Source organism: Hemibagrus wyckioides, linkage group LG21 (genome assembly GCF_019097595.1).
Source record: "Hemibagrus wyckioides isolate EC202008001 linkage group LG21, SWU_Hwy_1.0, whole genome shotgun sequence".
Lineage (NCBI taxonomy): Eukaryota > Metazoa > Chordata > Actinopteri > Siluriformes > Bagridae > Hemibagrus > Hemibagrus wyckioides.
The window spans coordinates 2,372,838-2,387,575 of NC_080730.1; the positions used below are offsets into that span (position 1 = coordinate 2,372,838).

At 39.3% G+C, this 14,738-nt stretch overlaps 1 protein-coding gene across 2 annotated transcripts in view; it reads left to right on the top strand.

The window, feature by feature from the left end:
- Positions 1–5,592: 5,592 nt before the first annotated feature.
- LOC131342486 (E3 ubiquitin-protein ligase TRIM62) overlaps positions 5,593–14,738 on the top strand; it is a 40,508-nt gene continuing 31,362 nt past the window's right edge. For both annotated transcript variants that reach the window (XM_058373446.1, XM_058373447.1), the window contains exons 1-2: positions 5,593–5,763; positions 6,969–7,512. In XM_058373446.1, the coding sequence (XP_058229429.1) occupies positions 7,099–7,512 (414 nt within the window). In that variant the 5' untranslated portion in view covers positions 5,593–5,763; positions 6,969–7,098. The remainder of the gene's footprint in view (positions 5,764–6,968; positions 7,513–14,738) is intronic.

The window sequence follows — 14,738 nt, forward strand, 5'->3', positions numbered from 1 at the left end:
ACACACTTACTTCTATGTGAGTATTCCAATTTAGAATTACCAACCAACCTAACATACATGTCGAACCTGGGATTCAAACCCAGGACCTTCTTGCTGTGAGGCAACAGTGCTAACCACCAAGCCACCATGCTGCCTGTGAGACCAAGCCTTAAAAACTGAAATTAAAATGACCTCAAAATTAACATTACTCTTTTGACATTACGAAACCAGCTTCAGATGCCAAATGCCTTATAAGAAAAAGTGCTAAACAGCTGAATTATTGATGTCAATGTGATGTCAATATGACATCAATTTCACACCTAAAACATGACATTGATTTGATGTCAATTGAACGTCAAACATTTTGGCCTACATATATTTTAAAAAAACTTTAAGTTTTAAAACTTTAAAAAAACATGCGTTGGTGTAATGACAAAAGTTAACTAAATTTCTTTTTAGAATTACAGAGTTTGAATGTAGAAATACACATACAACACATACACATACAAATGAGTTTTACTGTAAAATGAAGGTGGGAAATGTTAACGTTATTATGGGCATAAACATTTAATATAATAAGCTACCTGTTTAATTACAATTTATTATTAAATGAGAAAGAAAAAAAAGAGAATTGCTGTAATTTTTCATTAATGGTATAATCCTTAAAATTGCAGTCAATTTGTTAATTTAAAGATAATATTGGTCATTTTACTGGTTTTTAAATATAATTTTAAATAACGGGAAACTATTGTAAAAAAAATTAGAGTTATTTTCTGTAAAATTAGGATTTTTTTTTACAGTGTAAGGTTCATCTGAAAGACATGACTAAAGTCAGTGTTTGCTTCATTAACACGCATAAGATCCCTCTGTCTCCAGAGCTACACGACGTATACAAAGCTATCTAACATCTCCAGATCCACCAGCGCAGCCGTGTGCAGGCTACAGCAAGACGAGTACGAAGTTCGGTCAGAAATTGAACGTCAGTTGTGTGTCTCTCTGGTGAGAATCTGCACACCTTTCCCTGAACTGCTGCATTGCAAAACGGAAGTTCTGACTAATCACCAAAAAACAGTTTGTAAGAAATGGTTGGTTTGTACACGATGACAGGAAACGAAGCGACGTAAGTCAGCACTTTGTTTAGGGTAAGATGCTGAGGTGTAAAAACCACTGTCACCTGAAATGACTGAAATCAGAAGTTATGCAACAAGAAACCACTTCCATTTAAAAAAAAACACCTAGCTTTTTATTGTAGCATAGATTAAGTTCATTATCACAATCCAGATCTTCACACAGAGAGGCACTCGAAGACATCGGGTTTGTTTACTGGGACTGAGTTCGATTTTTATACCTGAACTTTCCATCCATAAAAAAACCACAAAGCCCAAAAGTGTTAAAATATAAACTGAAATATTTACGTATTTCTAATTCATTCATTAGAGGATCGTTTTACTGTCTTCCAACAATACTGGAATCTAAATAATATAAATAAATAAATAATAAATAAATAATATTATGACTTTTATCCTTAACAGTATCAGAGGGTTTCATTTTCTTTCGTCTTTTCCCTTCAGGTGTAGCCACAGCGAATCACCTCTCTCCACCTATCCCTATCTTCTGCATCCTCAACACTTACACCCACTAGCTTCATATCCTCATTTATTCCATCCATATACCTCCTCTTTGGCCTTCCTCTTTGCCTCCTGCCTGGCAGCTCCATGTCCAACATTCTCCTACCAATATACTCACTCTCCCTCCTCTGGACATGTCCAAACCATCTTAATCTGTCCTCCCTAACTTTGTCCCCCAAATGTCCAACATGAGCCATCCCTCTGATGTACTCTTTCCTAATCCTGTACAACCGTGTCCCTCCCAAAGAGAACCTCAACATCTTCAGCTCTGCTACCTCCAGCTCTGACTCCTGTCTCTTCCTCAGTGACACTGCCTCTAAACCATACAGCATGGCCGGTCTCACCACTGTCTTGTACACCTTCCCCTTGATTCTCGCCGATATTTTTCTATCACATAACAAATGTTGACACACTCAAGCTAATTTACAAATACATCCCTGATTTGAGTGTGTAATAACATGGTTATATCTTATTTATGACCTAAACCCTTTTTTTCTACTGTTTACTCTTACATCTAATCAGCCAGCCATGTGACAATGTGTCAAATCCTGCAGATCCTGAAGGTCAAGAGCTTCAGTTAAGGTTCACATCAAACATAAAACACATGGAAAGAGAGCTCCAAGAAGAATGGCTGGTCAGGTCCGAGCTGATATATAGGAATGCAGAAGGATATATATAATCACTCTTTACAACCTGGTTGAGCTGTAAACCATAATAAAGCACACACCACACCAAACCTCCACAGCACAGCCACAGCAGCAGACAACCACATCTGGATCCACTGGTTTCAGCTGAGAACAGGAAGCTGAGGCTACTGTCAAACTAGACAGATGGGAAAAGAATTCTGAAATACTTAAACAGCACCAACAACCAGCTGTGGACCAGAACTGAAGCTTTTGTATGTTTTTTAATGCAGCTTTTTCCTGTAATCTAATTGGCTGCCTGGAAATATCACACATATGACAACGCATACGGGTGTTCCTAATAAAGTGGCAACCTGAATGTCTCACTTTGCATATCTGAGCACACTGTTTTAGATCAAAACTTTCATGTACTTGAATATGCAGATTCATCTGAAATGAAATAACAGTTAGATAAAAAAAAAAACGTGAGCTGACCCGCTCTGATGGCATCTGATGATAGTGACCTGAAACAACGGTCAGAAATTTTCCTGTTGACTGACCGTGTAACTGAACAGATAATGTGTTTTAAACACACACATTTATACGAGATGTACATTTCTGTTAAATTCACCTACAAGCTGAGTTTCCAGGGGGATTTAATTAAATAATATAAGGTTAAAAATAAAATAATAAGGTTTAGACCATGCCCCCTTTCTGCTTTCCATTTAAATACAGATGAATAAGGACGTCTGGACGCTCCGGATAAGGGGCCGTCTGCCAAAACGTGAATGTAAATGTAGAGATATTTGAAGCTGAAATACGGAGACACATATTGGTATATATACAGATATTGCTGCATTTCCCCTCTGCGAACTCATCACAGACCCTCGGAGGTCTCAGATTTAACCACAGATTTCAATCTTCAGCGAAACTGAAACAGAATTTTCGAAATACTGAAAAGCGTTCAGATTTATAAACACAAAAAAAGAAAGCTGTGATTTCAGCTCTTAGGTTCCCCCTCGTTATCGAGGTATCTAGCTTTAATGGCAGTGATGATTCAGTCAGAGTGAAACCCACCACTGCTACATGTGAGGTGGTGGGTTGCAGCAATTTCTACCATCATTGCTATATTCTTAACCACATACAGGTTGTGTAGTTTAAACTCGGATGAAAGTGAAAAACCCGGGTGTGCTGGTGTGAATTTCGTTCACACTTAAAGAGAATCTGCCGGATGTTATTTAAGGACGCCTAACCCCTAAAGGAAAATAGGGTGCATCAACAGCACCTATACTGTAAGCAGTCTTGTCAGCGCTGGTTAAAATAAATCTCTGTGTGTAAATGGGGCGAGGCGAAGCATCGCCCTGCCCCAGTTTATAGCTTTAACATGACAGATTTTTTTTTTTTGTATTTTATTTCGTCCTGCTCCTACACAACTGCACTACTTCTCTATCAAGTACTGTATGTACAAATATTCTGCTTTTATTAAACGACGTTTGTCTAACTAGTCTAAGCGCCTTCAGGATGCCTCGGACACAGAAGATGTTTAGTTTTAAACCCGTTAGAATTTTATCCTATAATAGAAAAAAACCTGTGTGAACAAATCCATGATCTTGTTTAGGAGTTTTTACTTTGGGGAGATGGAATTAAAATGAAATGTGCACGCCTAGTGCTTTCTCTTGGCAGCGTTTATTAGTAAAATGTGCAATAATGGAGAATAATCATGTTAAATTTTGATCTGCAATATTCCAAATTATTTCTCTCTCTGGATTTATCGCTGTGTTTATGCGATTCGACTTCCATATAAAAAGAATTTGGAAAGAACAAAATGGCTTGCGTTCTAGTATCTGAATTCTAGTTATCTGTGACGAAAACAAATGTAATACCATCATAAAATGTTTATTGACTTACTTTAGGGGAAAAACATACTGGACTTAAAACTTACAGAAATCTACATTCAGAAATTAAGGCTGCATTCAACTAAATCTGCATTCAGAATCTCCCAAATGTTCAGCGAGTGTCGTCGGCCATCTTGAAAATCTTTTCTCTTCGCCGCGAGTGTTGAGAGCACGACGTGTCCAACAATCCATGCTTGTTTTTTTTCCAGTTGAATAAGTAAAACATCCAAGTGCACTTCTTCATGCTGTTGGAATTTTCAGTGTGAAAACACGACTCTCACTATTTACACTACACAATGGAGTAGAGTAGGACATAAGTATGTAATTTCTTACGCACCTGAAGTATCACTTGTTCCCTTTCAAACGAGTTATTCTGTGTATACGAGCGTTAGCTTTAGAATCAGATGTATTCTCCTGTTAAAGCTATAACACGTACTCTACAGTTCACTGTTTTGCGGAGGAAAATGTAGAACATCACTCATTACAGTCAGCCTGCTACCAGAATGGAGGCGTCCTTGAACTGACCGCTTTGGAGGTGAAAAAAATGATGTATTTGCAAGCTGAATGCAGCGCACTGACTGGCAAGGACTGTATATTGCATCACAAAATACAAGAGCCTATCGTTTTCTAATATGCAAATGAACCGGGGAAGAGGTTGGGCATTTATAGTGTTTGGGGGGGTGTCTAATTTGCATATTCATACAATCATCATGATGAGTTTCTGCACCTTCTTATGTCTATCCAAGTATTTTTCATTGTAAATTTTTCATTGTGAGTTTATAATATTATAATAAATAATAAATATGTAATGTAAATGTCTTTTACAATAGGGTGGTCATTTATAGTGCTTGGGGGTGTGTCTAATTTGCATATTCATGTGATTACCTAACGTTGAGTTTCTGCACCTGTATTTTTCATTAAAAACAAAACAGTTTGTGAGTTTATAATATTATAATAAATAATAAATATGTAATGCAAATGTATTTTGCTGTCTTAGAATGTCAGGGACTGGGATAACAGATTTTATAAGTCAAAGGTTAGGTAGTTTTCAAATTGTATGAACAAATTAAAACTTAATTAAGTGGGGGAAAAAAACATCATTTAAAATGGGAAATAAAAATTATTTGCAAAAAAAAAAAAACCTCTATTCATGTTTTGACTACGGTGTGTATAGCGTTTAATTTATGCCAAACATGAAGCGGCATGAGCCGTACCACTGGGAGAATCACAGGGTGATCCTTTTCTCTTCCCGTTCACGTTTAGAACTTAAAGTCAGACCGAAACGTTAATTCGTGACATAAAACATAAATCACAGTTAAATACACACGCATTATTTAACAATATCATCACGAAAATAGGATATTTACATGTTTAAAACGCTTTTTAATACCTCCGCCTCCACCTCTAAATGTGCTGGAAGTGGACCGCTCCGTTGCTGTGCTCCGCTCGTTCACAGCCGTCCTCGCGCACTCACTAAGGGCTCAGTCGAGTTGAGAGTCCGGCGCGTGAGCTGTGTCCTTTAACGGCAAGAAAAAAAACAAAGTTGGACGAAATTACTTAATTATAAAGAAGGACATCCTTGTAGGAACACATGGAAAGGAGCGTCTTTGAGGCCGAGAGGAATCGGGACGAGTGAGAGTAAGAGAAACAGCTGTTGACTCTGGTTATTTATTTTTTTAACGCGTTTGTGCTAGCTAGCACTGTTTACACGTTAGCCAGCATGGCTAGCAAGTCTAATTAGTTAGCTAGCTTTTTGTACATGGTGATTAAAATTAACGTGACAGTCGTTTTAATCCACACCTACACTTATGTTTAAAGTTCCCAAGCTCTTATTAGGTGTCAGTTGTAATGAAATGGAGCATAGGCATATATATATATATATATATATATGTATGTGTGTGTGTGTGTGTGTGTGTGTGTGTGTGTATATATATATATATATATATATATATATATATATATATATATATATATATATATATATATATATATATAATGTGTATGTATGTGTATATATGTGTATGTATGTATATATATATATATATATATATATATATATATATATATATATATTGTGTGTGTGTGTATGTATATGTATATATAGAGAGAGAGAAGATGGCTGATTATGTAAATTGACTCTCTGTCGTTAAACCACAGCTTCTTCTTTTTATTGTTATTATTTGTTATTAATAGGAAAAGCTCTTCCTCTTTTGTCACTGAGCCCCATGGGATTATTTACACAGAAATGCCTCACTTCCATGTAACAGCATGTATCTCTGTTCTGATTGCCATCACTTGTCTTGCAGCAGAATTAAAAGCGAAACCTGTCTCAAATCCAGACACCCCAATCATCTTCGTCATCCCCCGGCTGTTTAGTGCACTTTACATTAAAACCTGTATATTTTTATCCCGCATGCTAGACTTCTACAGGGACCAGTGAGTCAAGTGGGAATTCAGATCTTATTGGAGATGATGGATTTACATCCCTCCAGCTTTTATTCCATGGTTTGGGGTTTTTAAAAATGCACAGATTTTACCGAACAGTACATGAAAGGGTGCATTGTGAAAAATTCGGGGGACTTTTAGCAGAGTTTTGGAGTTAGAAGATCGGAAAACGGAGATGTTAAGAGAGAAGAGGTGTGGCTAAATTTGTCCCAGAGTCCATCTGAGGTTAAAGGAAGTTTATTACCGAAATCTCGCTGTATCCCGTCGAGGAGACGCAAACTTATGAACCAGTATATTTTCAATCATGAGGTTATGAGGTAGTTTTCTCTTCACATATACCTTTAATTAAAGTGATATTTTCTGCCTGTTTAATATCTTTACATTTCTTTTCTCTCTAGGATCAATCCTGAGGAGCGCTGAGGAATTTCATTCAAACTAAAAAACCAAGACAAAACATTTGTTAAATCTACAAATCCAGAAATCTTTCGGATCTCGGCGCGTGTCACTTTTTCTGACGTCTCCCTGCGCATGCAAATGGCGTGTTGTCTGAAGGACGAGCTCCTGTGTTCCATCTGCCTGAGCATTTATCAAGACCCGGTGAGTTTCGGCTGCGAGCACTACTTCTGCCGTAAGTGCATCACGGAGCACTGGAGCAGGCAGGAGCACCACGGCACGCGCGACTGCCCCGAGTGCAGGAGGACCTTCACTGACCCGCTGCTCTCGCCCAGCCTCAAGCTCTCCAACATCGTGGAGAGGTACTCGGCCTTCCCGCTCGACGCCATCCTCAACGCCCAGAGGAACACATACCCCTGCAAGGACCACGAGAAGGTCAAGCTGTTCTGCCTCAACGACAAGAGCCTGGTGTGCTTCTTCTGCGACGAGCCCGCTTTACACGAGCAGCACCAGGTCACCACCATCGATGAGGCTTATGAGGAAATCCAGGTCAGGGCTGCTTTTACTCTCCTGCTTTCATTTCATTCTTCTCTAGACTGATGGATGTTTTAACCTGACACGTGTTGTGGATATTCAGACATTCACTCAGGATTTATTCTTCATGATGTGGTGATGTTCACGAAGTGTTGAGTTACATTTTGTTAATGAATTATTAAAAAACCTCTCTGGATAAATTATTAGAACACCATAACAGCTAAAAATCCTTATTAAAATTAAAAATAAATAATACATTACTTTTCATCCTTTGATAATACTTTGTTATTAATTTTAGTAATAATAATACAATTATAATTAATTAATAATAATACATCAATAATAATGAATACAATATTAATTTATTACAAATAAAATATATTAAAATTAAATTATAAAAAAAATTACAGTATAATTAATATTATAAGAAAAAAACAATAATAATAAAAATAAACAATAATAATAATGTGTTAATATTTAAATTATACACACACACACTGAATCTTTTTCGGACTGTGAGAATGAAGCTTTGTGTTTAAACTCCACAATTATTGTCTGTTTTCTCATAAATCTCTTTGATCTAACTCTAAACCAGACCACACACAACCCCAAAAGCTCACACTAATCCCACTTTTCTCACGTTTTCCATTAATGCATATCACGTGGGTGGAGAAAATAGTCATTTTTCACACGTGGATTACGGAGTTAGAGGAGGTGAAGTGTTGATCTCATATCATGGATTTACCTGTTTTTGATGTAGGACACTAAATTACCAAAAGCTTTGGGACACCCCTCCAGATCATTGAATTCAGGTGTTGTTTTTCAGGGGTTGGTCTCGGCCCCTTAGTTAAGGAAATCTTAATGCTTCGGCATAGCAAGACATTTCATGCTCCCAACTTTGTGGGAACAGTTTGGGGATGACCCCTTCCTGTTCCAACATGACTGCACACCAGTGACCAAAGCAAGGTCCATAAAGACATGGATGAGTGAGTTTGGTGTGGAGGAACTTGACTGGCCTGCACAGAGTCCGGACCTGAACCCCATAGAACACCTGAATTAGATGAATTAGAGTCGAGACTGTGAGCCAGACCTTCTCGTCCAATATCAGAATATTATGTTATAGCTGTAAAGGGTGGGACAACTCCATATTACATTTATGTGCATGTAAAGGCGGAATACATTTGGCAATTTAGTGTATGAATCATAATTATTTTCCTGTTGTCAAACGAACTAAAATTGCTTATATTCTCATTCAGAAAAACAAAACAATAAACAAACACGTTCACGATGAACTAAAGGACGAACTGAACTAAGTGGGCGGAGCCTTGTATATATGGTTCAGTGATGTGGATAAATATCTCATTGTATGTTGTATCAGGTTGCTGAAGTTTACAGCCTGTGTGTGTTTGTTGAGAGATTTCACAACTTCTTCGTAAAGTCTTTGCTGTTAGGTCAAAGATTCAAGAATCTTTATTGTCATTTCAACCACATGTATCTGACGGAGTACATAGTGAAATGAAACGGCGTTTCTCCAGGACCTGGTGCTACAGAAACATGCAACATAAAGATCAAACACAAAAAAAAACAACACAGAGCTAGGACCGATAGTTTGTCCAAGCCACATAAAGTGCAAAGTGTGCAGCTAGGTGCAAACAGAGCAAAAACAATAAGTACAAAAAAGACAACACAAAAACACAGGACACTTAGCGCTGAAAAAAGAAAAAGAACATGTGCAATGAAATGAAATAAAATGAGATGATGTACAACTTTGAGACCTGACAACATGTATTGTGCAAAAATACAATAGCAGCGGTTGAGGTAGTGCAGAATAGAAATAAACATAAATATAAATATAGCAGCAGATGAAATAAACACAAGGGTTGAGGTAGTGCAATAAGTATTGAACAATATAAGGTGTGTGTGTGTGTCCACACAGGTGAGAGAGTGTGTGTGTGTGTATGAGAGACAGAGAGTTTTGTACAGTTCAGTCCTGAGTGTATGTGTGTGTGAGAGAGAGAGTTTTGTACAGTTCAGTCCTGAGTGTATGTGTGTGTGTGAGAGAGAGTTTTGTACAGGTCAGTCCTGAGTGTATGTGTGTGTGTGAGAGAGAGTTTTGTACAGTTCAGTCCTGAGTGTATGTGTGTGTGTGAGAGAGAGTTTTGTACAGTTCAGTCCTGAGTGTATGTGTGTGTGAGAGAGAGAGTTTTGTACAGTTCAGTCCTGAGTGTATGTGTGTGTGTGAGAGAGAGTTTTGTACAGGTCAGTCCTGAGTGTATGTGTGTGTGTGAGAGAGAGTTTTGTACAGTTCAGTCCTGAGTGTATGTGTGTGTGAGAGAGAGAGTTTTGTACAGTTCAGTCCTGAGTGTATGTGTGTGTGAGAGAGAGAGTTTTGTACAGTTCAGTCCTGAGTGTATGTGTGTGTGAGAGAGAGAGTTTTGTACAGTTCAGTCCTGAGTGTATGTGTGTGTGAGAGAGAGAGTTTTGTACAGGAGGAACAGCAAGTAGAGTTTTATGCAGATTAGGGGGCGGGATAAAAATCTCTATTTGTCCACTGGTCCTCAACTGACAGCCCTTCTCTAGCCAATCAATAAAGTGACGTCACTGACCAGTTCCAACCTATGTTGAGTAAGTGGGAAGATGGACGATTACAGATAGATTCATGTAATGGATATTTAATTGATACACTTCTTATATGTTTTCCTATTTTAGTATCGTGTCAAACTTCCTGTTAGCATGCTAAATTGTATTTTAATGAACTGGACAAGTGTATCCTTATACCATGATTAACATCATTAGCATAGCGTTATTGTTTCTCAAACACTATATATAATACTTTTATCATCATTATCTTTGACTCAATCCAGCTAAACTAATCTAAGCTAAACTAATCCAGGTCTAAGTTCAGAAAAACTCATTCGGAATCATCATATCAGTAGAGCTCTTTTCTGTCAGTGGACATGTCCTTCAGTTTATATTTCTTAAGCGAGTAAAAAAGAACTCGACTCCTTCTGTCCTTTTTGTATCGAGAGACTCTCTCGCTTGTCATGCTGTTTGTGCCACCGAAGTAACGCTTGATAAGAAACCTTCCATTTTGTCTTTGATGCTCTCCTTCTTCTACTTCTCCTTTTAAATCTTATAAAAAGTTCTGAAAGAGAAATCCGAGACGTTTCAGTGTGCCTCAGGCCTCGGGCGCGTTGACTCATTTAATAAAAGCGCAAACCTGGGTGTAGGATTGCTTTCAAAACAAAACCTCCTGTTCCGGCTGTTCGTCTTGGAAGCGAAATCATCTTAGACCTTAATGTTCCTTTGAGAATGTTTGATGATTTGGAAAATAAATATTCACTTTTGTAATGCGAATGTAGCTGTTGTGGGAAAATTTCAGATCACATGAAATTGCTAAAGCAGGAACCATCAGTTTCTGTGCACAACGATCAGGCATAACATTATGACCACAGTATGACAGGTGAAGTGAATAAGACTGATGATCTCCTCATCATGGCACCTTGTGGGGTGTTCCCAGTCTGCAGTGGTCAGTATCTATCAAAAGTCGTCCAAGGAAGGAACAGTGGTGAACCGGCGACAGGGTCATGGGTGGTCAAGGCTCATTGATGCACGTGGGGAGAGAAGGCTGGACCGTGTGATCCGATCCAACAGACGAGCTACTGTTGCTCAAACTGCTGAAGAACTTAATGCTGGTTCTGATAGAAAGGGGTCAGTATACACAGTTTGTTGTGTATGTGGCCACATAGCTGCAGACCGGTCAGGGTGCCCATGCTGACCCCTGTGCACCGCCGAAAGTGCCAAGACTGGGCACATGAGCATCAGAACTGGACCATGGAGCAATGGAAGAAGGTGGCCTGGTCTGATGAATCACGTTATTTTTTGACATCACGTGGATGGCCGGGTGCGTGTGCGTCTCTTACCTGGGGAACACATGGCACCAGGATGCACTATGGGAAGAAGGTGAGCCGGCGGAGGCAGGGTCATGCTTTGGACAATGTTCTGCTGGGAAACCTTGGGTCCTGCCATCCATGTGGATGTTACTTTGACACTTAGCATTAATTAAGATGGTGGTGTGGTGATTAAGATCACGTTGTGGTGAGTAAGATGGTGGTGTGGTGATTAAGATGGTGGTGTAGTGATTTGTGACCTTGGCTTGAGGTAAAAATGCTGAAAAAAACCTCGGGTGACATTTCCAGCCTTCTCATTTTCTCAGTGAGATCAAAACCTTAAAACCTAAACAAAGCACCTTCATAATGACATCTGCTGTTATTTTGTACAGACATGTAGGTGTGTTTGCCTCCATATATTATTTAAATGACTCGGGTGGATGAAGTGTTTCAAATTAAAATGACGTGCAAGCTGAGAAAAGGTAGAGTTAGTAGTCCGTTAGGGTTGGGTGAGATAACTAAACAAATGACTGGAATAAAAAACATTTATATACTGCATTTTAAATAGTACAGAACATCTCACGAGCTAACGAATATTAAGAACATTAGCTAAAGTGAATTTGAACAGAATTGAACACTAATAAAAAGTAAACACACTTCAGATTCAACTCGTAGCTCTCCGCTGGTTAAAGTCGTCTTGCTTTGAAGTTCCACTGAGTCAATTATCCAAATTCTACACAGCGTGCCAATATTTTTGCAAGCATCTCAACACAGATGGTCCGAATAGTTTGTTTTTGTTCTGCTGTCTAAACCGGTATAGACATTCCACTCAATGAGAGAGAAATTTCCGTTGTCACAGATCCTAAGTGGACATAAAAACATAGCGTTTTGAAAAGCGAGTACGTTTTCTGTGTTATGAATGTGTTAGGACTCTATAGAACATTTTTATAACTCTGTATAACATTGTAATAACACAGAGACAGGATGTGATGAGCGCTGTACTGCTCCTGAAGCCACACTGAGAGCGCAGAGTTCAGACAAAATGTCTGTCTTCGTCATTAATTCTCACTAACGAATCCCTGCATTTTGTCATGTTTTTCTGCATTCTTTTTTTGTGTTTGGTGAAAATGTCTTTCGATGTCCTATATCTGTGACAGGAATGCTTTGTTTTTAAGTAACAAAGGAGCTGCGTTTCATTTTCATTTAATCAGGAAAATTTTTTGCTTTCAACCAAACGACAAGTGAGTCTCTCACTTTCAGGCGTCCATGTGACACCAGACGAGGTCAGCTGATGTCTGGACGCGTGTAAACCTCAGTGTAGAGGTAATTGGATGATGCGATGGTCTTTTTAGAGACGTCCTCCACGGGGAGCCTTCCGGACCTGATTTTTCCCTTCGCTTGCTTTCGAGCCCCCTTCCCGGCACTTCAGAAGGCTCCGAGGTCGGCACCGAGGCCCTTCGTCGGATTCGGAACGATCCCCGCGAGGAAGCGAGCGCCGTATTGCCGAGCACATACTTCAAACCACAAAGAGCAAATTGGCAGCAAATTCCTGAGCAGCTGCTCCCGGCTCCTAATGAGACTGTTTATCCTCAGTAAAGCCTCTTCTGCCAAACGAGATGCGTTCGCTTCTGAGCGTGGCTTCATAAGACACGAGAGGTCCGAAGGGTCACGGCAGGCGCGTTACGCACAGCTTAATTGCAGCAAGGTCGCTTTCCACTGTAGTTTTCTTTCCCACGCAGATCAGTCATGTGTTTTCTGTTGTGAGCTTTTGCCTTTTTCGGGCTTTTCCTTTTCCAAATTTCACATTTTGCTTTCATGCTATTAAATATGTGCACATATAATTATTTGTCCTGGACTGGGACTACTGAATGGTATTTCTGTCAGCTTTGGGCCTGTAATGCATTTCAGCAGACCAAAAAAAAACGTAGCAGAAATACATGTTTTGTTTTTGCTTCTGTTTGTTGTTACACGCTGATCGTCTGTAAAGCGTATTCAAGCCACTGTGACTCTATAAAAGGCAAAGCTCAGAGAGAGGACGCTAGCTCCTTTTATAGAGTGACATTACTTTTATTTTGATTGAATGTCTGTGTTTATCTGAAATACACAGATCAGGTATAACACTGTGAGCAGTGAGAGGTGAAGTGAACAAGACTGATGATCTCATCATGGCACCTGTTAGTGGGTGGGATATATTAGGCAGCAAGTCAACATTTTGTCCTCAAAGTCGATGTGTTAGAAGCAGGAAAAATGGACAAGTGTAAGGATTTGAGCGAGTTTGATGAAGGGAACAGTGGTGAGCCGGTGACAGGGTCATGGGTCGAGGCTCACTGATGCACGTGGGGAGCTGGACCGTGTGATCCGATCCAACAGACAAGCTACTGTTGCTCAAACTGCTGAAGAAGTTCATGCTGGTTCACCTTCAGTGATCTGGTGGAGTCCATGCCTCGATGGGTCAGGGCTGTTTTGGAAGCAAAAAGAGGATACAACACATTAGGCAGGTGGTCATAATGTTATGCCAACATTTCAGACAACAGTCAGGAATACGCTTAACTTCAGCAGCCAGTAAGACAGTTTATTATTATTATTATTATTATTGTTATTCTAGTGCATTTTTACTGACTGTGATTAAGGCTGAGAACTCGAAGTGCTGCTTTCACTCAGGCTGCTTCTGGCTTTTTGAGGATTTATTTTTTTTTGTAATGAATGTTGGGTTTGTCTCAACTTTAGGGCAGAAAGCTTTTACACAGGTTTCACAAGTGTTTATAGATTAAGTCTTAGCCTCAGAGGCTCCGCCCACAGGCCGCTGAGTGTCTGATCACTAAGGAGAGAGCAGGTGTGACCTAGACCTAGCATATATCACTAGGTGCGTTTACATGGACACTTTTTAATCGGATCGGACTGAATTCAATCAGATTGATGAATCCGATCGAAGCGTTTACATGAACGCGGTATAAAGTAATCAGATTGTTATGCGCGTTTACATGACACATGATTAGAATCGGATTAGATCTTTTGACATGCGCACAGTCCACGTGAACATCCGTACGTCATACGTCATTCTTATCAACATCCGTACGTCATACGTCATTCTTGCGTCATTGCACATGCACAGAACTTTCCAGGAACATATTCTATCTGTTTAAACCACCCCTTACCATCCGATTGAAATTTTAATCTGATGTGGCAAATTCCATCCGATTGACGTGTTTACATGACACTTTTTTCATCTGATTGTGCTTCTAGTCCTGTTACGATCGGATTACAAGTGTCCATGTAAACGCACCTACTGTTCTGTTCATGACAGCAATCTGAGATCTGAACAAATTTCAGCCACTCAGAGCAAAGCATATT